We start from the raw sequence: 24,185 nt of genomic DNA, 5'->3' as shown, positions 1-24,185 counted from the left end.
TCAAAACAAACAATAAGCCGTTAGTCAGTGGAGTGCAGGCCTGATGAACTACTGGAGGTTAGCCAGCATTGGGCCTTAATACCAGTTTTACCATAGGAGAAAGTTTTTACCTCTTTCATCGTCATTTTGCTTGTCTGTAGGAGGCATAGCAGTGCTCACCCCAGAGGGTAGACATGAGGACTAACAAAATTAGTGATTGCAGCATCTGGCATACGGCTGTTGCTACACATGGACACCAAGACCGGTTCTACCATGCAGCTGGCATTTACATGGTGCCTTCACGGGCTAGAGATATGAAAACAAGGCCAGTCTGTAAGGTGCTCATTTTTGAGTGAGAGAATTAGTGTACTGCTTACAACTACTTTTGTAGAGGAATGTGTATTAAGGGAGGCCACGCAATGCCCTAGCAGAAAGCTCTAGATTGCCCCGGTGGGAATTCTGCCTCCATGGATGACGATGGATGATTTTTTGGAGGGCCTCTGTCTCCTGTTCTTGACAGCTAGGGATGGTGGTTTTTCCAAAATCTCAGATCTCTTCAGAGGTCTGGGACTGGGCCTGAGTTGTTGTAACAAGAGACTTATACAGTATAGGAATTGAGGCCTTGAGCTCTGCTGGGAAGCCGATGGTGTTTGTGAAAATTTAAATGTGTCAGATATGCCAGCGACAGAGTCAGTCCTCAGCAGACACTTGGATGTTGACGACAACTGTGGCTATGAAGATGGCAAAGACTGATCTCTATGAACTACTGCAGCAAAGGCACAGAGAGGATCATGACCTACTTTACCTTAGGAAGCAAAAGATTCATAGCTGCATTGTGTTGTTTTATTTTCTTCTCTCCAGGTTTTATATCCTTTTATATTGAAAAGTAAAGGCCTTTTTCTTACCATAACTCATGAAATCAAACCTTTTTTGCTGTCAGAACCTTATTGCATTTAAAGATGTTTTGATTTCCCATAGGAAGGCTATACCTTGGAAGCTAGCAGCATTTGGTTAACAGCAAGTACTTTGCTTTCATAAGTAAAGCTACTGTCATGTTCTTATACTTAAATCTGCTCATTTCTACTCAGACCATTTCCTTCATATCAGTTCCTAGAGGAGTCCCTAGGCCATGGGCATGCTGGACTCTTCCCTGGCATTGGCTTCCTTTCTAACAGAAGCCTGTGTTCTTCTTAAACATCTGGTGGGGTTCATTCTTTCCATACTCGGCTCAGAACCTGGGCCCCGCTGCGTGTACCAGAGAACACTAGGAACAGGACTGACCTCATCCCCATCTGCTGAGGGAATAAGGCATCAAGCTACAGGGTAATGCACTTCTCAGGTTTCCAGGAGCGCCCGGTCACCTAAGGTTTCCTGCTGAGCAGTGTGCAGTGCAGACAGGGACAGGGCACACTGTGTCATTTCCACAGGCTTCAGGTACTGCTGGCCTGTGGTCATCCTAGAGCAGCAGAAACCCTGGACCTGGTCCTGGAGCACACTTTACAGCACTGAGGAGAGAAGAGGGAGAGGAGGAGGCAATCTCTTAGCTGAGATTAGAGCTTATCACAGGAGACATGGGGCCGAAAGTAAAGGAAGTGTGAAAGAAGGCATGTCTCAGCTGCAGAACAAACTGCCTTGTCCTGGGTGCAGGCGATGAAGCAATACAGCTTCCTCCCAGTGACCGGAAGTAGGGCTGCAGTCTCCACGTGGATATTAGTAGAGGGTCTAACATCTATAAAAGGCATTTCAGTAGAAATATCTGAATATGCACGTGTGAGTACTTATATCTAGTTGTGCTTTGTTTGCACAGTGTATGTGAATATAAAACTATGCGCATTTTATAGTAAAAATCAGTGCTCAAACGGAAATTGAATGGTGCCTAGGCTGCTGTGGAAAGCTCCCTAGCAGGGACTAGGAAGTGGGTGGTGCAAGGAGGACTGGGCCAGGAGGTGGCAAGTTCTGATTTAATTGTGTTCTATTGTCACTGTCTCCAGGAGGTGACAGTGCCCTGTAAAGTTTCCGTGCAATTCAAGCTTCTTTTAGTTCAGCTTATGGACAAAGGCAGAAAGCCTTGTCAGAGCAACCTTTGGAGTAAAAGCTCGGTTTCAGGGTAATCTGCGAAAGCAGGTTGCATATGTCTATAGAATGACATCCTTCAAATAAGGCCTCTTCAGTCCCTTAATTCAGTCATTTATACTTTTATTGTTCGGGCTGTAACCACATTATTTCTGTATGTGCCACTGCACCTGGCATTAGTATAAGGATGTCATATCCCTTGGAACTGGAGTTACAGACAGTTGTAAACAGCCATGTGGGTGCTTGGAATTGATCCTGAGTCCTTTGGAAGAGCAGACAATGCTCTTAGACCACTGAGCCATCTCTCCAGCCCCCTGACTGATCTCTTTTGAGCCTCATTATTCTCCTTTTTCTTCTCTTCAGTGCCTGCATTTTGATAGCATATGCATAGTCCTGCTATCCTCAAGTAAGGTACTTTGCAGGAACGTTCAGGAACCTTCCTCTGAGGTCTGGTTGTAGTTTTCCATAGACTAGCACTCCACTTCATGGGCCCTGGTCTACAGAAGTTGAGGCCCATTCCTTTCTCTCAGATAGAAATTTGGGCCAGTGTTTGTAGCCTCATGTTTTCACTGGCCTTTTTTCTTAGAGGACAGTCCTGAAGGTCATGTTGAGAGGTCATAAGCCTGGTCCTGTCTTTGCACCTGTACTTCTGACCCACAGAAGTGTCTGGTGGAAGCGTCCAGATGCTGGAATGGAGCTGGAATGGGCATGCATCTCATTTCCCAGGAGGAGCTCTCCCTTCTGCGTATCCAGTACCCAAGCATGACTTTGAGCTTCCATTTATGGAGTGAGTGAAGACTTCTCCAACTTGCCTTTTCCTTTTCCCCAAACCTAAGGCTGTACTTGTGATGGTAATGGCCTCTTTGCAGGACAGGGAGCCAGGAAGTTCCTCTTGCTCTGATCTAGGTGGAGAACTGGGTCAGTCTGAAGGCTTTCTCGGTGTGTGGTAGAAGTAGGGCTTGGGATGACATAGGGAACAGCCCCTGAGATGGAGATTCTAGAAAAGAACAAAGAAAGTGATGAGCTTTAGAAGCCATTGTAGCAACACATGCAAATCATCAGAAAACCACTGAATAGTCATGAGGAGAGGAAGGACAAGCTGGCAGAGGTGTCTGTAGTTGGCCAAGGAGTGTTTTCTGAAAGGGGGAATTTTGAGAAAGATTCTGAAGGAAATGAGGGTTCAAATCTGAGCAAAGGTTTCAAAGGATGTCTTTGATGCAGAGCAGCCTGAGCAGGGCTGTAAGTCCTAGCCGTGGCTGTGGAAATATAGTTTCCCCTTGAACTAGAAGACGTTTATCCATTAAAATCTCTTTTCCTTTATCTATGTTTACTATATAGGAATATAGAGCCTTTTAGGGTTATTGGTTTTTTCCTCCATGCTAGGCTCTGTGTATAACACCATAATTTTAACCTTAAAATTATGTGACACAGGTAACGTCCCTATTTTCCAGCAGAAGGAAAAATAAGATTTATATTCAGCCATGCACTCAGGATCACCCAGGAAAAAATAAGTAGGAGATTTGTACCATTCACTGTCCCTCAAAGCTAAACCATTAACCACTCTGACCCAGAATTTCAGTTTTAATGTGTGGGCTAGTTCCTGGGAGACATGGTTTGGTTAGGGGTGACTGCTGTGGCCTAATCTGGAAGAGCAAGTATTTGCAGTTCTTCTTGTGGATCTGCAAGTTAAATTGTGTTAGGCTGAGGATCCAGTGTGGAAGAATAAATGGATACATTTTATAAAGAACCCTTGAGACTAAGCTTTATTTGAGCCTCACTCAGTAACAATGATAAAAGCAATTCTAGCTCAAGTAATGTGCCAGCCATCACGCTGAGCCCATCATTATTTCTTCTCCTACCCCTAATTGGTAATCCTCTGAGGTCGGAAGGCACTCAGCTGCAATTTATAGACAGATAAACTGAGACTGGAGGCTTTAGGCAGATAGCTGGAGTTTGTCACCCACATGGCCTCCCTTCCCTGTGCCATCTTGTCTTTGCAAGGACACTTTCATCAGTTTTTGAGCCATAGAAGTGAAAACCTTGCTAAGTTGAAATTCGGAAGCGGGAAAAGCCATCTGTCCCAGCTTCCAGGGATACTTCTGGGGCAGCTGAGCCATATTGAATGAGTTCTTAATATGCACACTGACAGTCTATAGCCAGGTGGCAGCCTTCCTTCCAGACCCAGTAGCAGTGCTGCTAAAAGCAGTTTGCATGGTTTTAACGTGCTGGGCCCAGGCACTCTCATTTGTGATCACCTCTGAACAGATGGAAGGAGGTTTTTCAACTGTGCCACCAGACGGAGGGTAGCAAGGGGGATTACTGTGTAACCCCCAGGTTTCCACACCAACTGCCGCCCAGCAAAAACAGGACTGGTATATTCCAGTGAAGAGCACTAACACCAAGCTGTACCTTTGCAGGACAGCTATGGAAAGTAGAGCCAGAAGAGCTGGAGAGAGCCTGCAGTGAGATCTTATACCTCTGCCGTCTCCTCCAAGAGGCTGCAGATTGACAACAAAGAGTGATCTTATCCCCACTTTTCAGTATTGACACAAAGATGTTGAGAGGAAGTTCTTGGAACAATGATTCTTAGATGTCAGCGAGCATTAGACTGTAGGACGCTTAGTGACAGTATGGATATGCTCCATCTTCTCCAGGACAGTCAGAGGCAGGAGATCCACACCCTGGTCGCTGCACTAACTCAAGGTACACCAACAGCAGCTGTGTGGGGTAGGGACCTTGAAGACTGCTGGAGCTTTGTCATAACCAGGCCGCCGCTTAGGCTTCCTGTCAGTCAGTAAAGGGGCCTGACAAAGTGACTGGGACGAGAGACCCTGTATTCAGAGTTAGTAGTGCTGATACCTTGAAAGTATTACTCTGCCTTTCTATACTTTTGTTTTCTCATCTGTAAACCTGATCATTAATAATAGCTGTCCTGCAGGGTAATTCCCATAATTAAATGAGCCAGTGCGTGCAAAGTTCATAACATTAGGCTTAGAACACAGTAAGCACCTAATAGCTGTTGTCTGTGATTATGGCCATTATCACCAGGCCATAGTGTCACCTTACTGTTGAGTAGGAATGTAATCCCTCTCTGGCCCTGCAGATTCCAAAGGGGAGGCATCCAGCACGGAAACGTCACCACCCTGCTTCGAGAATCAGCTCCCTTAACACTCATGCACAGACACATCAGAAACCTTGGCGTACATTTCTGGATTGGTAGGGGTGGATTAGGCACAGGATGGATTCTTGGGCATTGTTTCATATGGATCGTGTTAACTAGCTGCTGGAATTATAGCTCTGATTAATGCTTTTAGCTCAGCTAATGCATCCTGGACCCTCTCCCAGACAGGCTCAGCAAGAGGCTAAGAATTTATTTTTTTTTTTTTTTTTTTTTTTTTTTTTTTTTTTGGTTTTTCGAGACAGGGTCTCTCTGTGTAGCCTTGGCCATCCTGTACTCACTTTGTAGACCAGGCTGGCCTTGAACTCACAGCGATCCGCCTGCCTCTGCCTCCCGAGTGCTGGGATTAAAGGCGTGCGCCACCACCGCCCGGCTAGGCTAAGAATTTAGCTTATATACTTCTCATATGTGTCTTCCTTGGTGAAAAACGACTGGGAATTCACACACTTGAGAGGCTTATGCAATGTCTTTCTCTGAGCAGTCAAAGCTTCAGCATGTGCCATTTCTCAGGTTGCCTTTGGAGATCCTGAGTGCTCTGGACACATGTGTTTGCTTTGGCAGATGATGTGTTTGTCCACATGGATTCTGGTTGTCACAGAAGCTCCAGAAGGTGTAATGTAGCTCTTTGTTTAATTATGTGTGGTTTATGTGTGTGGCTGAAAAGCAAATAGTTGATGTTGCCATTTAAGCTGATGTGTAGAAGACAGATGAAAATAAGAAGAGTGTTAAGATAGGCCATTACGAAGGATGGCATAGGCCTGCATCTGTGCGTTGTCATTACAAGAACAAAGCAGATAATACAGCACTAAGTGTGATCTTTCTGTTAAAAGACAGCTAATATCTCTTTGTGTGTATATGTGCGTATCTGTCAGTCTGTCTGTGTTCTGCCCAGATAGCACAATAACTGAATGTTTAAATATCAAAATGAATATAGCTAGAAGGTAGCACATATTGGGTATTACTATATGTATATGCTTTTCTGTATTTTCTATATTGGATAAGAATACCTATTTACTATGTATTGACTTTTTTTTTTTATCACAAACAAAGTTCCCTAATTATATTATCTATTTACTGTCTCAAGCCAATTTATAATGATTTGTGGTATAAAAATAGTTTCTTACCAGCAGTCCACAGCAGGGTAGGCAGCAAAGTTGGCTGTGGTAGGTGTGGTAATGAGTCCAGTTACCCCTAAACATTCAGTGCCCAGCACAGCCATTAAGTGGAGCCTCTGCTGCCTTCAGTATGGGAGGGTGGAGGCTCAGGGCCATGCTTCTCCGTGGGGCCTCCATGCCCCATTCTATGAGTCTGTGCATTCCTAGCCCAGCCACTGTGCCTTCTCCACCCTCTCACAAAATCTACCTGTGTTGGTATTTCCTTCCTTTGCAAAGGAAAAAGATATTGTAAGCACCACAGGAAGAAAGTGTATCAGTTAGCCAGTCCACTCTGGACCAAACTAGAGGCTGTTCACTGAAGACAACCTGGCAAAATCCGTATTGGGCGCTGCACAGATGATCAAGCCTTACACTGGCCATACTTCTTTCTCACTCACCAGTCCCTTGTTTACGCCACCATTCCTTGCCTGAGCTGCTGTTCTGTAAGCCGCAGCATACTACACAAACCGTTTGGACCACTGTTTTTATCATAGGCACTGAGACTGAGTGAGCAGGAGGCACACCACCTTGGCTTTTCTGGCTTGCTCTGCTCTGTTATCAGGAAGGAAAGCTATAGTGCAAAAAGAATCTGCATTGCACAGTCACAAAGCCGAGTCTAAGCTTCCCATGTACTTGGGTGTTTCCCAGAGATGGCAAGTTCAGAAACTGCTGTGCATTCATCATTTTTATTGCAAAATTCATTAAGCTGCCATGCTATTATCATCCTATCTTGTCAAGATGATGCATTACAGACTTCATTGCAAAACTCTTAACTAGCAGAGGAGAGGGCACCTCTCTCTCAGCCACAGCCACAGAATGCCTACGGGGATTGTGCTTATGCCTCCCTGCTGTCTGTGGAAAACTCTGTGCCTGTGCAAAGTCTCTGACTGTGACTCCCTTTTCTCCTCATGTTGGAGTGTGAAGAGTGTAGTGGTGGAGTAGGGAGATTTGTCTCTTTGAGGAGTCTTGAGTCCTTCTCAACCTCTAGTTTTTTGGGTTGTGGAAAAACAACATAGTAGCCCAAATTTTGACAGGCCTCTGCAGAGTGGGAAATATCCCTTAAAGTGACAAGGATCTATGCTTCATGTTTACCCTTCATTTCTGTGTGTTTATAGAGCCAGACAAGTTCAAGCCTGCCAAGACCTGTGCATTTGGCTTGGCTCTGTGTTTCCCAGCCTTCGCCTGTGGGCTCTGTGATAAACAGATCCTGCCTCCTGTGTAGGATAAGGTTGCCATTAGAGTGAGTTGCAGTCACTTAGTAAATATGAAAAGTGCAGGAGCTTAGCTTCCACATTTCCATGGCAACCCCAGAACAAGTACAACATCACCAAAATTGCTCTGTGGCTTTCCTTTTTTAGTTGCAGTGATCTGGTAGCATACTTGTATTTTCTACTCCTGATTTGTACAGAAAACATAAGTGCTGCCCACATTCACCAATGCTTTGGTTTCAAGGTCTCTGCCTGAAGCACCTGTACAACTCAATCCCACAAAACTGCCTCGCTCCAGTCCAGCAGAAGAAATTCTGATTGCATATTATTTCCTTCTATTTGTTACTTAATGTGTGACTGTTCTCTGGGTTTTGGTGTGCAGAATGTATGGGCTATTCACCAGAAACATATGGTGACCTCTGACCTCACAGGTCATTTTAATAGGTACTCTGGGGTCAGATAGCCTATGCTAACACTTGAGTGGTTTGTCTCATTAGGGACCAAGCCTATATCTACTGTCAGTGCTCTAAGATATATTTTCATAAAAGTATCCAGCTCCACATTCCTGATGTGTGTTTTATTACTGAGAATTTATTGCACCATTTCCTCAATCCTGTGCTCTGGCTTTTGGTGGCTGATATAGGAAGAGGTATTCGCTGACAACACATTTGAGGAAGGAGAACATTTTGACCAACTTAGCCAGCTTAGGAGCACCCCTGAGAGCTGCATTCTTTCTCCTCTTGTCATTCACATAGTCCTCTGTGAGCCCATTGGCTTGACTCATAACTGGTTGTTGATTTCTTCTGAAGTCCACTAGCATGTAATCCTTTCTTCTTCACCAATCTAGATGTTCCCATTCTAGCTTCAGATGGGGCTGCCACAGCTGGCCTCAGTCAATTTGGACTCAAGTGCCAAGCTCCCTGTGTGAAGGGGGAGTTCTTTTTCATCGGAGGGAGTCTTCTAGCCTTTTCCTTTGCTCCCAGAAGCAGGTATTCATTTGCCTACAGCGGGCGGGGCCTCCTGTCTTAAGTGACATGACTGAGTCATTTTCCCTTGATTTCTTAATTTATTCCAAATGCTTTAGTTTGTCTTGGTGTAGTTTGATGGAATCACTGAAACATTTGGTTTGCTTTCGCTTTTACTCCCTGACCCTTTCTCTGGAATAATCTTTACTTTCCTGTTCAACTACTTACCCTCAGTCAAGACTGTCAGCATATCAGATCTTCTACCTAGAAGTTTTCAGCCTTCTTTTCTGTGCTCTGATGCTAATCTCCCTTCTGCGAGTGTCGAATTCATGTACTAAGTGGTCACTAGTGTATTTTGCCGGAGTTCTTTTTCTTCTGGGCAGTAAGTTCCTGCTCATGCTTCCTTCCCTTCCCTTTCACCCCCAACTTCCCTTCCTTTCCTTCTCTTCTTCCTCTCCCTCCCTGCCCCTCCCCTCACCACACCACTGAGCTGCCTCTCCAGCCCTCAAGGGACAGTGTTTTTTTTTTTAATGCTCTCATTTCTTTCCTGACTAACAGAGACCCAGGTTCGAATGTTCATCTATAAATGAGAATGTCAGTGATTCCAATCTGTCCCTTTGAGATGTAGCATGCCTCTAACTCATAAATGAAGGCTCCAGAAGAATTAGCCCACTTATTTCTTGACAAATGAAATCATTGCCAGCAAAACCAGCTGACTCCACTCCAGCGTGTCTGGAATGAGGGAAGGGACAGGCATTCCAGGTCTGCAACATGCTGCTCCACCAGTAGTACCCGTGCCATTTAGCTACACCACCACCCCTGCCAGATCTTTCAGTTCTTGTTTCCAAGGTTTTTAAGATGAGAAGAAACAGAAAGTTCTTCTCTTTGAGCAGTGTTCCAACGTTTATAAAACACATTCCTGCATATGATCCCACTTGATCCTCAGGACAGCCCATGAGCTGTGCAGGGCAGTTCCCATTCTCCCCATTTCATAGATTCATTTGCACTCTGAGGTCAGGCTGGAGCAGTTGCTCCGTGGTTCCAAGCACTGGCTGCCCCTTCTGAGAACCCAGGTTCAATTCTCAGCACTCACATGAGGTTCCAGGAATCCATCAGGGCATGCATGTGGTGTACAAGCATACATACAGGCAAAACACCCATATATATAAAATTAAAAAGTCAACCTGAAAAATAATCTGAGGTCACATGGGATGTCCCTGAAGTCACACGGCAATGCCAGGGCTCTCACTGCCAGCTGGAGGCAAGCTCTTAGAGAGACTTCAGGTTTCTGTTTTCTAGATTGGTAGTGATTAGTAATTTCCAGATACAAATGCAATGGCTTGGGCCATCAATATTTTTGTATTGTGTTTACAGAAAACTGTGTAGCTCTTACATGTCTGCTTATTAAAGAATTAACTTGAAGTTAAATCTCAGATGTATGACTCCAGAAGTAGACAAATGTTTCTAGGGTGTGGCCTCAAGTTAGTCTGGAAATTGATGGCCAAATTAATATTCTGTGGTGATGCACTGTAGATCTGGAGGTATAACATGGTTCAAGCAGTCAGGGTGACATCAGAGGCAGGGGTTTTAGAAAAAAGAAATGTGGCTGAATGCAAGCAATCTATGAGGTCCTCTCTGTGTCCTTACCATCTGAGAATCGAAAGAAAGGACAAGTTGAGATGAAGTGACGTGAGAGTGCTGTTGTAAGGAAAGAGCCCAGCTTATACTAAAGGTGGGTTGCGTCACTTCAGCACGAGAAAGGGCCTTTGCTTTAAAACCCACATGGCCTGTTGGGTTTTGGACCTTAACTTTTCTACTCTTTCTTTGTTTCATTTTATATTGCTTGGATGACTTGTTTGTTTTTGAGACAGAAACTTATTCCTATATCCCAAGTTGGCATTCAACTCCTAATTCTCCTGCCTCCACCTTCTGAATATTAAGATATAGGCACATGCTACTGTGCCTGGTTCCTCTGTACTTTTCAAAGCTTCAGATGTTTCAATTTAGTCTCCTTATTTATAAATGTTTGTAAGTGTGGGAGGAGCCAGTTCCTATTCTATTAGCATTCATATGGGGCTTTATGTTGTTGTTATTGTTTGTTTTTTTTTTCTCTTCAGAGGAGCAGAGGAACAGCATCATCAACTCCAGTTTGGAGTCAGTCTCCTCCAGTGCAAACAGCATCCTTAATTCCAGCAGCAGCCTGCAGCCCAATATGAATTCCAGTGACCCAAGCCTGGATGTGGTCAAGCCTACTCGGCCCAATTCACTGTAAGTATAATAGCGCCCGTCTGCTACCCACTGGCCTTCAGCATCTGTCCTATGAGAATGTCTCTGGCTCACACTGACTGTGGGTCATCACTCCATGAACATGATTTCAGCCTTCTCCCCTGAACTTGGAACTTGGCTGATTTTGCTGTGGATTTTTCTTAAGCATTATCAACCACAACAGAGAGTCTTAACATACTGCTTCTTAGCCTTGGTCTGCGACGCGCTGTCTTGCTGAGATGGCTTGGCTGATGGCTGTTGCCTGTGCTGGCTCCTGGGCATGAAAAGCAATTTTCTCCAGTGTTACAACACCAAGGATTAAGTAGATGAGTAACCAAGTCTGCTCTGCTCATCCACGTTGTCTCAGCTTCCCTTCCCCCGGCAACACTGGCAGCGTCTGCTGCTGCCCCGTGTCTGCTTCCATGCAGACGAGCACTTGGTGTAGAATAGCCCTTTGTGTCTTCTCCCTATCAAACCCTCATGTAATTGTGACCTCTCACTAGAGACTATAAAAGGGAAGAGCCATTTCATCTTTCATTCCATCTGGGGCTCTGAGCATCTGTAGCCAAAATAAAGTGTTGGGGCTAGTTGTCCAATCCTCCCCAGAAACTATTCAACCAGGGCCAGAAAGTCCTGTCTTGTGACTCCAACCCACATTGCTCAGCATGCTTCTTAGACCACCCTATAAATCATGTCAGCTAGGGTCTTTGCAGAAAGAATGTGAGCTCTGGCCAGAACAGCTGGATGCTCAGCCACCAGCTGTAGAAGAGTCGGGGAAAGAGTTGACTTTGCTTTTCCCTAGTGAAAACAGATTCAGGGCTCAGCCCCGGGTTGTCTGCAGACAGTTGTTTCTCTTGGTGAGGCACCAACCTCAGGACGACACAGGACAGCAGCACCTTTTCCCAGTCTGTCAGTGTGGTGTTCTATGATGGCACCCTAAGGTCCCCCTCTATCTCAGATATTTGTCACCCACAGAATGGGTCCAATATTTGTTTTAGAACAAAGTAAGGGTTATTAAATGCTTAAGAAGGAAAACAACTGCAAAACGGACTTACAACTTATTTATACTGAAAATGTAACTACAGCCTGAGGTGGAATCTAAAACCATGCAAGGTAGGGAGTGCTCTTGTTGGGTGTCAGCAGCTTTAGATCGTAATGTTCAGGGAGTTCAATATAGTGCATTTGCTCACCAAGATGTGGAGCAGTAGCTCCAGAGCTTACACCAGCTGAACTTCTCTGGCTTGTGGACGCAGAGTCTTCCCTGGTTCTCCGTAGCTGGACTTGCCCATGGGGACTCCTGGCCTTGCTGGGTGCTTTCTCTAACTCTTGTGCACGTGCTTTTCAAGGGGCCATCAAGCTCCTCCTTTGCCCCCTTTGTCCTCCAACCCTATGAGCTACTCCTCATCCATCTACTCTGTTCCTGCCTTGGTCCTCTCGTCTCCTTTTTATTTAAATCAATGAACCTAGCATATGTTACAGCTGTTCCTTGCACAGTTGAATTTCTATCCCAGGTTGCTTAATACTCTGATCTTACCAACCAATCCCAACCAGTGATCTTTAGTCTTTGCTTTTCTGCTGGTAGCTTGGGCCCCGAGTCACCACTCAGTACAGTGTGTACCAAGCGATTGTTTAGCGGCTAAATGCAAAGGGGATGATAATATTTTTTAAACTAGGCTGGAGGGGGCGCCTTGGGATATTTTTAAGGATACGTATGTGATTTGGTTTTCATCATTTGTTGGGATCCTTTAGCCTGTTTCATGAAAATCCAAGAGGGTTTTGTTGTTTTGTTAGTTTGTTTTGCCTCGTTCCGATCCAGGTCTTCTCCAGGGAATGGAGGGTGACATCAGGAATAGTGGTTCCTGTTTGTCTTTAGAAGACACTAGAGTAGGACCCTGGTTGTATTCCCACAAGGCTGCTGTACGCAGGCTGAGTGAGTCACTGCTGATTCCTGTGGATCTGGAGTTAGGGAGGACGGATGCAGTGGAGCTGTCAGCAGAGTATCCGCATTGCCCATCCCTCTGTGAAGGCTATGCCAGAGTCCCTAGAAACCCTGCAGTGGGTTAACTGCCATTTCCTAAGCCCCCGATTCCTGCCTTTCCAGTTTTTCTTGCCTAGAATTTGCATGGGAGGACCAGAGTTGGAAGTTAAGCAGTCCTGACAAATGGGAATCACTGCTTTCCTTGAGTAAATGGGTTCTCAGATGCCTGTCAGCACTCAGTGCTGTGGTGTTTGGGCTGAGTCACAACCCACCCTTTCATTTCTCCCATCTTTGTTCCTTTTGAGATGTTTAGAAACATTTTATGCAAGTGGAAACAAAAATGTGGCCAGGGTTGGGGTGGAAGATTATCATTCCTTTGCCTATTAATTAGGCATAATATGAGGACCAAGTCACTAGGAAACTACCTGTTCTTTTTAGTTAGCTCATTCTTTCCCTGTTTTTCATAACACACTAGTTGATCATCATGGCCATGTAGAAATCGTAATGAAAGAAACATGTTTATTACTCACGATCCGCTCTTACTCTGATGATGCATCTAGTCCTCCCAGGACACTGAGGCCCTCTTGTTAGTGTGAGCATAAAGCTACATTGAACCTCAAAGTCAGAGTTGCCAGCTCTCTATCCATGTCAGGGCAAGGCTGCTATGTGTCAGTCCCGGCCAATTCTTCACTAAGCTTCCTGCAGTAGCCAGGTTTCTCCTGGGGACCAAAGGGCAGTTGATAATCTAGAAACAAAGTCTAGCTGGTCTCTGAATGTCAGCAAACCTTGCTGATACTATTTCATGCCTAGATCTCTGTAAGTCTACTTAGAGTAAAACAGAATAGCAGAATTCTTGCTCTCTCTGAGTTTACACTCTGGCTAAGAAGGGTAGACAGTGGCATGGGGGCAGTGCTGAATGCAAGAACACACTTGCAGCTAACTCTAAGTGCATTCAAAGTCAGGGTTTACTGAATATCTGGTTAAATTTATCAGAGGAAAGTGGTGAGAAAAGTGAGGGAGAGAAAGTGTGAGCTAGGCGGATGCTAGGGAAGACCTAGGTGGGGGTTGAGGTGGGGACAAGGAAGCCCAAATGATGCAACATGGATTGACAGCCTATTGACAGGTGTGTCATAGTAGCTGGGCTGGGGGAGGCAATTAGCCAATAATTAAAATCAAGAATTTTATATACAAATCCAGATTTCGTTCTGGGTATGGGCATTAAAGACAAAACTTTAATCTAGACACAAATCTTCTCCCTTCACCTGCATTAACTACAAGGGGGTTTAGTTCTGAATATAAAGTGCTAAGCTGCACAGCTTAGAGGGAACCTGGTTGACCGTGGCTATGATGGCAACTTTTTCCATACAGCACCAAATGCATGATATATAAAAGAAAACATTGTTGTTATAACTTCCCTTAAACTAAAACTTAAAAAAAAAAAAAGCTAAGAAAACAAATAAATTACAGACTAGGAAAAAAAATATTTGCGAAACACATATCTGATAAAGGACCAGTGTCCAAGACACACAAAGATCTCATAACTCAAGGATAAGTAAACAGCATGGGCAAGAAATCCAAAAAGATACCTCCCATCTCTTAAACCGAGTATCCAGATAGCAGAAAAAGGAAATGGAAAAGTGTTCCAATCATACGTCACAGGGAGATGAAAACAAAGACAAGATACTGTACTCATCAACACGGCCAACATCCTGCAACAGCGACGTCGGTGAAGATGACAACAGCTGGTAGGAATGCCGAGTAGCATGGCCACTTGGGAAGAAAATTTATGTTTTTTACAAAATTGAGGATACCTTATCATATGGCCAAATTCAGGCTTCTTGGTGTTTCATCAAGTTAGTTGAAAACTCATGGACACAAACACCCCCAGGGGTTTTTTAAACAGCCTCTTTACTAACTGCCAAAGCTTGGAAGGAGTTGAGGATATCTGTCAGGAGATGTTAGTGGATCCATTGTGTAGTAGCATCTCCGCCTCACTGTCATTCAACAAGAAATGGATGTGAGCTGGAGCCTGAGAGTTGTCTCAGTGTGTGCAAGGTAATTGCTCCCAGCTCTGACAATGTGAGTTCTAACCCAAGGTAAGGAGTTGTCCTTACCTGCATGTGTATGTGCAAAAGCAAACTAAATAAATGAATGTTTAAAAAAAAAACAGTATCATCATCAAGCCACAAGGAACCTTAAATGCATATTCCTCAGCTAAAGAGTTTAGTCTGGAAAGACTTCAACGGTGTGATACCAGCTCTTTGACTTTCTGAAAAATGCAAAACTATGGAGTCAGTAATAATAATTAGTGGTTGCCATGGATACAAGGAGAGAGGTGAGAGGATAAAGATTTATTGACAAGGCATTTTCAGGGCACTGAAACTATTCAATATGGCACCTTAGGGGTAGATACAAGATACTTTGTTGTTGTTGTTTTTTCAAAATCAATAAATCCTGTAGAACACAAGGAGCGAATCCTGTCCTAAACTAGGGGCGTTAATTAAAAATACTGTATCAGTATTGCTTCATCCATCAGAACAAGCATATTACATCAAGATGGTAAAAATTGGAGAAACTTAGAAGTAAATCCTGTACCTCTCTAAAATAACAATCTATTAACATATCCTTTTTAAAAGTACAATTTTTCAATTTCTTTTCAAAAGAAGGAAGGCCAGCTGCATGTAACCCACGTTAAGTCTGACAGGAGATGACATTCAGTGTTTACAGTCTCAGAAGCTCTTCACGTCACTCCTGATGCCTCTACCTGCAGGCCTTTGGTGGATTAAACAAGGGTCAGCATCTTTGCTGCCGTCCTTAAAAGTTAAGTCTCCAGAATCTGGCTACCCTTCACACTTAGTCAGGTAGCCCATAGGATGTGGTAAAATTGACTTAGAATAGTTCCAAGCCTTGGCCAAAATGCCTTGTGATTTCCTACGTCACGCTCCTGGAACCCAGCTAACTTATACAGCAGTGGGTCTAACTTTGAGCATGGTAACCTATCTCAGAAAGAAGCCCAGTGTGTCAGCCAATCCCAGCCCATAGCCACAAGTCATTTGAGTCCAGCCACATGAATTAGTCCAGGCAAGACCTGCAGCCAAGCTGCTCATAGGTTTGTGATGAATCATGTGTCATGTTGTTTTAAACCATTACGTTTAAGAGTGGTTTAGTCAACAGCAATAGTTAACTAATGCGAGGCCTGTGGCTTTATGACCTCATACTGTCGTATGGAGCTGAGACACGTGGTAGGATAGAAATGCTTGTAGCAGAGTGCTGTGTGGAGACTACCACCTCAGATTTTAGAGCCTTTTAAAGAAAGAAAGTGTCTCATCAGTGAGATTCCAAGAAATTAAGAAAAAAATAAAATAAATCTGGGACTAATGGTTGAGGCTAACAAAAAGGATGGCTCAACCACTGAAATGGAAAGTAGGGAACCTTAGGTTTTCATCCTGACACAAACATAGATTAGCCAGACTACCAGCCCATAGCCCTGAACACACCTACCCTCAATCTTAGGGGCTTATGGAGATATGGGACTAGTACACCTTCAGTATGGAGGTTGTCCAGTAGGTGCCTAAGATGGCTCTCAAAGTAAAGACCCCTCCTTCCACAATGATCAAGAGACTTGGTATCTGCCCAGGGCTTGTAAGGTGATAGTGATGTTTTAAAAGGAAAGTAAACAAATACTGAATAAAAACTAAGGGGGTGCCCCACCTTGGACATTACATTGCGCCTTGATGCCCCATGTTAGAAACTGTATGCTTTCTTCAGGCAGGGAGAGAATGTTAAGAGTGAAAAACCTTCAGTGTGGGGACAGTTAACAATGGCAGAGGCTGGCCTAGGCATTCTGCCTGTCTTAGTGCTCTTAATCCCTGTCTCCCCAAAAACTCACTGGTCAGTGACCTCACAAGTAAGATGAATTTTCTTATCATTTAATCTTAACACATGCACACATACACATTTCCTAATTATTTCCATTGACCTAAAAATTGTGTACATACTAAATGCTTCCAGAATCTGCTAGAGTCAGCTGGCCTCACATATTAGGTCCAGTAGCTGAGGGCCAGTGGGCTTAGGCGAAGATTCACACAGCCCGCCTCTGGATGTGAGCAAAGTAGCAGGGATGCGACAAAGGGGCTGAAGGAGCAGTGAGGTGCACACCAGACCCTGGGGTCAATGCCAGCACACCCTCCCCTGAAGCACAGAGGAAGCAAGGTGATTTCTGATTTTTGTGGATTTTATATTCCATAGCAAATGAGACGGGGGAAGAAAACCAAATGAGTTCTGTGAAGAAAACCCAGAGAGAGTAAGGGAGGCAGATTTGAAGGACAAAAGGAAGGTGATTTTGTCTTTCTGTCTGAGTTTCTGCATCTGCAAAGAAAGGTGGTGTGAGCATCAGTGAGATCACTCTTTGCATCACACTCTATACTCCCACTGTGAACAGTGCTGCCCTTGATAGTATTCTGGAGCTCTCCTCTCTGCACACACAGCCTGTCCTCTCTGCCCCTCAGTCCCAGCATACACTTCAGCTTCATGGAAAAAACGTCCCCAGTGTTTTTGCTCACCTCCATGCCCCCCCCCCCCAACTCCTTGCTTAGACTCTGATCCTGCAGGGAGGAGCTGACCTTCTTAACCCAAGACCTTCTCGGGTAGCCATTTCTTTCCCTGGAATAAACTTCCAAATCCTGTGCTCCATCCCGTGAGCATGTGCACAGCTATTAGCTGAGATGAGATGATTTACAAAATGGCATTTTAAAAGAGAGTTGTATCCTCAATGTCGTATGCCAAGATAGTTACACCAGAACATACAGTTGTGATTTTCTTGAAGTGTCGTTATTAGCTACACTTTGGATTGTGGACTTGAAGAGAGGAATTTTCCTCTGGCTGGACTGGCTTTCTATAGAGAAAGATGTCACTGTTAGATTGAAGATTCGGCCACTCACCTACGTGCAGGCAGGAACCATCTCTGCAGACTTCTGCCTGCAAATGCATGGAATAGCTTTCACAGGATAGCCTTTTTATGATGACTCCCAACATATTCTCTGCTGTATCTGGGACATATCTGAAGCTCCCTCTGCTTCCTTAAGCTTCTAGGGCTACAGAGGCTGCAGCTCCTTGAGTGACTGGTCATATATTGTCCTGACACGGCTAGAGAATATTACTGCTGTGGCCTATTGTCTTTTTTCCAAATCATCTTCTCTCTTGACCGCTTTTTCCATTATCCTACACAAGATCTCACTCCCTAATTGGAAGTCCTGCTAGGCTTCCCTTGTTTAGGGTGTGGCTTCCTGCCTGGTTGGACCCATCTGAATTTCACTGGATAAATGTTTTTGGTTATTAGCTGGTCATCATTTCTATAATAATATAAAAGCTGCTCAAGGCAGCCATCACACTTGGTGACCCAGCAGAATTTTTCCTCCTGCACCAGAGCAGCCAGCAGCATTTGGATCCTTGCAGCCTGTCGTCAGAGGAGTGTGGGAGGGCCAGGTGGGCACTCTCCCAGGGCCCCACTGCATCCTTGTTTTCTAGGAACATGGGAATCGCAATGGAAAAATGCTTCACCTCACACATATTATTTTCTTTTCCGCTTTACAAACTAAAATATATAAAGTGCCTGACTCTTTTCTGTAGACTTACTAATCTTATTCAGTCATCTAAAGTAATTTCCCAAATTGCCTTGACAGTACAGTGCATGCTTTAAGCCTCGGAGTTTATAATTAGGAGTCTGAATGAATGGATTTCTTTCTGAGTTAGCTGTCCTCGGATGCCTTCTGACACTCTGTTTTATAGGTATGTGGGTGTTAGGCATCTTGAATCTGAACTCTGGTAGGTTCATTGGGGGAGGGTATTGTCCTGGCTTTTAGCACTATTGTGCCCCTGAGGGGACTTTGGAGGAATTCTGAAATGCGTTTTTTTTTTTTCTCACTTAGGATTAATTTGGGATCATTTCTCTAAACACACACACACACACACACACACACACACACACACACACACTGCAAAGATGTCATAAGTAGATTCTCAATCTACCTTGGGTAACCTAAATTACATTAAAGTGTTTTTTTTTCTTAATTAGTCTGGGAGGCAGATGCTTCCTTGGTTAGAGAAACAGTCCCCAGGCTCTTGTGTTAAACCCCTTCCCTGTGCAGGATCTAGAAAGTTCTGCAGGATCTCCCAGAAGCTTCATCTGGCCTCAGTTACACAGGTCCTGGAATAGTCTTAGCGCAATGCAGAGGCTTATCCTCTCACACACGCCCCTACCTCAGACCTGGATGAAACTCTCCAGTGAGGGTACTCAGCAGTCTCTGATTTAGCAACCCTCACAGGTAACTCTGACCTTGCTAAAGTCTGAGAACCACCATGTACAGTGACAGAAGACACGAGGCCAGTGGACTGCCATGGGGAAAAAAATCATGGTTTAGCTCATCGCAAAGCTCTTTGGGCTAGGCTGCATCATCACTACACTGGCTCATTGCCTGTGCAGGGCTGACAGAAAGGGACTTTGCAGAGCCCTGCCCTGGCAGAAGTCAGTACACCTTATGTGGCCGAGGAAGAGAAAGGAGTGCTTTCAGAGGAGCACTGTTTGCTCCCTAGAGCAGCATTTTCAGATCCACCAAGGAAGCCAGCCAGCCAGTCCCAACTGCATGCCTCTTGATCATAGAGAGGGTGGATGAGTCCTAGGCCATCCAGTTCTTTCCACTGATCATTCCCTGTGTGTGATGTGCTAAGACCAGGATGTAGGTACTGACAGAACATTTCTTACAGTATACAATACTAAACAGAGTAGATCCCAGTAAACATGGACAGAAAATCTGAGTCAGCTTTTCCCAAACTGCAGGAATGGGTAGAGAGTGGCGGAATTGAGTAGCTTCTGCCTAGAGAGGTCAAGCCTTGGCTCTGCCATTTTCTGACTACAAAGTTGGGTATGTCAGTTACCTCTCTAACCTAAACCTTGGCTATGCACTGATAATTATACCTACCTTTGGCCAGGCATGGTGGCACACACTTTTAATCCCAGCATGGTGGAAGCAGAGATAGGTGGATCTCTGAGAGTTCAAGACCAATCTGGTCTGTAGAGTGAGTTCCAGGACAGCCTGATTGATGATCAATTCCCCGCCCCCTTCTCTTTCTCCAGGACAGCCTGATATCTCTCTTTTCATGCTCTCTCTCTCTGTCTCTCTCTGTCTCTGTCTCTGTCTCTCTCTCTCTCTCTCTCTCTCTCATACACACACACACACACACACACACACACACACACACACACACACACAAACAGAATCCCTACCACAAGTAGATGAGATGATGGGTAAAGCTATCATAACAAAGTCCATAGTTCAAAGTAAGCAATCAACAAATATCATCTGCCAGTATAATTCCTAATACCAGACAGTGAGCCAGAAGGTGTAGCGCCTGTGGCAATCTGGCAGTCCCAGGTCATATCACTTAGTGACATTGCACATTGAAGTTTTCTTAGTTTGTATAATTGCTCTCATCATGTTCCCAAAACAATTTTGTGGTACATTTCTCAGAACCTGTCCATGTTGACAAGCAGTGTATGAGTTCTTGATTTTGTGATTTTGATTTTTTTGAGGCAAGATCTCATGTTGCCCAGGCTGACATTAAATCTTCTATCTCTAAAGCTGTGAACATCTTCATCCATCTTTTTCCACTTCCCAAGTTCTAGGGTTGTAGGCATGTGCCAACACTGCCAACTGAACACATGGCTTTTTGACCCTTGTCCTTTGTCTTTGCCAACAAATTTTGAGCATCGATTTGTTCAGTAGTGGCAGGTACACCCTCTGCACTCTTGTTTTTGTTCTCACTGTGATGTGACACAAAGCAGCTCAGGTTAAAAATGTTGAGACAACTTTAAAAGTAAAATGAAATATCTACAACTAGATTAAATGTAAATAATGAAATACAACGGAATCCATAGAAGCACTTTATTATAAGATAGGCTTCAAGGTGTTTGCACAAAGTCAGCCAACAGATGTACATGCTCTCCCGGAGGAGCCTTGTCAAGCCACCTACCACGTTGTTTCTCTGGGTAGAGCCAACTGGAGCCACACTAATTAGGTTAGAAACTAATTGCAGTCTCAAGTCTTCACCAGGGAATAATTTAGCCTCGGGAATTCCTCTGAAGCTTCTGATTCTGTGTTGATTTAACTGCCATTATGGCAAAAAGCAAAACAATTTGTGAAGAAAAAATCATTCTGAGATGTAAGGTCTTAGTCGTTTATTCATTGGCTTCTCTTCCAGTGCCTCCCAACTTCCTTCATAAGGTAGCAGTGTGCTTCTTGCAGACATTGTCTCCGTGGTACCCCAATACTCTTACAAATTGAAGACTTCGGTGGCTTCATAGATAGTGTCAAAAACGCTTGGAAGAGGGATAAAATAGCTATGTTAAACAGTGAACTGCTGCTTCTACTTGCCCTTGTCTACTTGTCTTCTAGGAAAAGGAATGGTGCCATCCATAGAGAGATAAAGGTAGAGCTGTCTATCCAAGGAGAAGTTTGCAGCCCTTAGAGCATCACTGATGTAATTAAAACAACATGATCCGATAGTGTTGTTGTTGCAGCAGAGTCACATTAGATCATACAGAACACGAGAGCTAGTGACTACCAACCAGTCACCACCCTGAGGCTGAGGGAACATCAATGGACAGTGGTACCTATGATGGTACTACTGATCACCAGCTTGACGAGATCTAGAATCCCCTAGAAGACATGCTTCCAGGTACTGCCCGTAAGCTATTGTGTAGTTTAGGCTAATCGCGAAGGGAAGGTCTTCCCTGAGTGTGGGAGAGGCCCATTTCATGGGCTGGGGAGCTGGGTGGATGAAGGAGAAACTAAGCTGAGCATTATCGTTCATCAGTCTCTGCGTCCTGGCCTGGATGCAATGCCAGGCTCCTGCCTCCATGTCTTCCCCAACACCATGAACTATAGAATCAAACTGTGAGCCAGAATAAGCCTGCCTTCCCTCCTACACTCCCTCCCTCCCTCCCTCCCGTCTTTTCATGTCCTTTGTCAGATTTCAGTGAGACAATAGCTAATACAGCATCAGACCCCACAAATGGGGAAAGTTAAGTAGAGGCAGAGCTATGAAAGGAGCAGAGACCCTTGTCAAGGGACACAGTGAAAAGGCAATGACTTCAAGGAATTAGAATGCATGCTTGGGCCCTGTACTTCCTCTCCTGATGGTCTTCCAGAGAGCCTTCCTGGTAAACTCAGGAAGCAGGAGGGTGCAGAAGCTCTACTGCTGAGATCCATGCCAACTGCTCCCAGAGTGACGACTCACACCATCAGCACAGTTGTGCAAACAGCCGAGAGGGCCAGCACTGAAAGATGGTCGTGCATCACAAGGTATAGCAGTAGCCAGCGTAGGACAGAGAGTCAGTGCTTTGTGCACTGGTACCCAACAGCCTGCAGATATACACTCGTGGGAAGAGGTACAGAGCAAGACAGCTGGGGCTCACAAACCATCCCTCCTAGCAGCATCACTGGTAGGAGAAAGGGTAACTGACATCAACACTCTGGTCCAGTGCCTCAGCTAGTTGATCCATTAACTGATCTGGGTGGGCCTTCAGCGATTTTGATATACAGCTAGATTTGGAAACAATTCATGTGCATTATGTAATACCACTTAGGCAAGAACCCACGGGTATAGACATAAACAGGTATGTGTAAATGTCTGAAATTTTTTCTGGGAAGATACAGGGAAATGAATTTGTCTGGTTTTCTCAGAAGGAAGCAGATGGGATGAGAGCTTATGGTGGAAAGAACAACTTTTCAACACGCTTACATAGTGAACAAACTTATTTTTTTACATGTGTTGTGGTTTTGGCCAAAAACTTGGTTAAAAATCGATGGAATTTAGTTTTGAAATCATTTTGTATTCATTCTTTTACACCCTTGTAGTATGTCATTCTAGGGAATAATTCTATTCCATCCTTTAAACGATGAGCTGAGGGACAAGACATTGTTTGAACAGCATGTCTTGTACCAGGAAGGCATTGCTCTAAGTGTATTATAAATGAAGTTCGGCCTACTGACTCGTTCTTCCAGTGGCCTTGTGACTTCTCTCTTGGCTCACCCAGGTTGGTAAGCAGTGGCTTGGAACAATACAGGAAATCTGTTATGGAAGAACCTGAGTGCTATCTCAGGCAGCTAAGTGGAGTGCATTCAGTTAGAACCCTCTTCCACACTATTTCAGAGTTCATGCTAAAACTGGGAAGCTGTAACTTAAAAAAGAAGGGGTATCTCACCATGGCAGCTACTCAGGAAGTCCCTCAGAAGGCCTAGTCAACACTTCCAGATGCAAGAAGTTCAATTATCTTGAGCTTTATAGAGTGCTTTCACCTGATCTGCCATTCCCCGTCTGCATCTACCCAATTTCCTCTAAAAAGCTCCATTTTGAAGTTGAATGTGTAATGGAAAAAGCCTTCACTCCTGACCTTTATGGAGACACCTTAGAGTTACTCAATAGTGGTCAGCAGTTACCCTGGTAACCTCAGACACACCAGCCACATAACCTGCATTCATCACCATCCACCTCCTTGAGCACAGTGAGGTCACCTGCTTAGTGTTTGGAAAGAGGACTTTGGGTAAGTTTTTCGTCCTTCTCTTGTGAGAAGGGAGGTGATATTGTTTGATTACTCACTAAATGATTTTTGTTTTGTTTCTTTCATGGCTAAGACACTGAGATAGAACAGGAAGCAGCCTAGGTTGTTTTCAATTTTGAGCAATTTGAAAATCCTGTTAGTTGTCTTGTTGAGTGATGAACTCACATGCTGAGAAGGTTTGTGTGATGGAACTTGTAGGCTAGAGGGCAGGATAAGTTTGACAAGTCCATCCTTGTGTCAGATTGCTGAAAGGATAAGGGCCACTAACTCTTTGCCTTTGACTTGAAGGACCTAGCTCGAAAGTTGGCAAAGCCACAGCCGAGGCAGGAGAAGGGCCTCTTCAGATGAGCTGGTGGGCTCCGCAGTCTCAGAGAAGCCTGCATTCTGTAGCGTTTAGAGGCAGTGCCTCCTCATGCTGCAGACTCCATGTGACTCCACTTCGGGGAGGAGAGAAACAGTCCACCCCTCAGTCTCACACGTCCTCTTTCCTATTCTTTGATCCTTTGTGTGAAAGTGGAAATTAGGGATATGTCCTTAGTCACCCCATGGCAGCACTCAAAATGTTCAGTTGTCATAGTTAAAAGAAACTAGCAGGAGGTCAGGAATCCAGGAGGGACCATGGGACTCCTCAAGACAACACCCACTAAACGTGAGATTCACATGCTGGTGACTGACTTGGTTGATGTGATCGTCATAGACAATAGTTAGAACCTATATTGTCCTATAGAAGTCTACAGACACTTAATTTCCCCTCTCCCTCTCCCTCT

General features: G+C 44.5%; 1 protein-coding gene across 4 annotated transcripts in view; it reads left to right on the top strand.

Annotated features, from left to right (window-relative positions):
• The window catches only part of ARHGAP26 (Rho GTPase activating protein 26), a 382,879-nt gene that overhangs the window by 300,664 nt on the left and 58,030 nt on the right, over positions 1-24,185 (top strand). For all 4 annotated transcript variants that reach the window (XM_084779977.1, XM_084779979.1, XM_084779980.1 and 1 more), the window contains one exon: positions 10,675-10,825. In XM_084779977.1, the coding sequence (XP_084636103.1) occupies positions 10,675-10,825 (151 nt within the window). The remainder of the gene's footprint in view (positions 1-10,674; positions 10,826-24,185) is intronic.

The sequence above is a fragment of the Acomys minous genome, assembly GCF_964271855.1.
Source record: "Acomys minous genome assembly, chromosome: 4".
Classification (NCBI taxonomy): domain Eukaryota; kingdom Metazoa; phylum Chordata; class Mammalia; order Rodentia; family Muridae; genus Acomys; species Acomys minous.
Note: the sequence above shows the minus strand (reverse complement) of the source record. Positions and strands in the feature narration are given on the sequence as shown.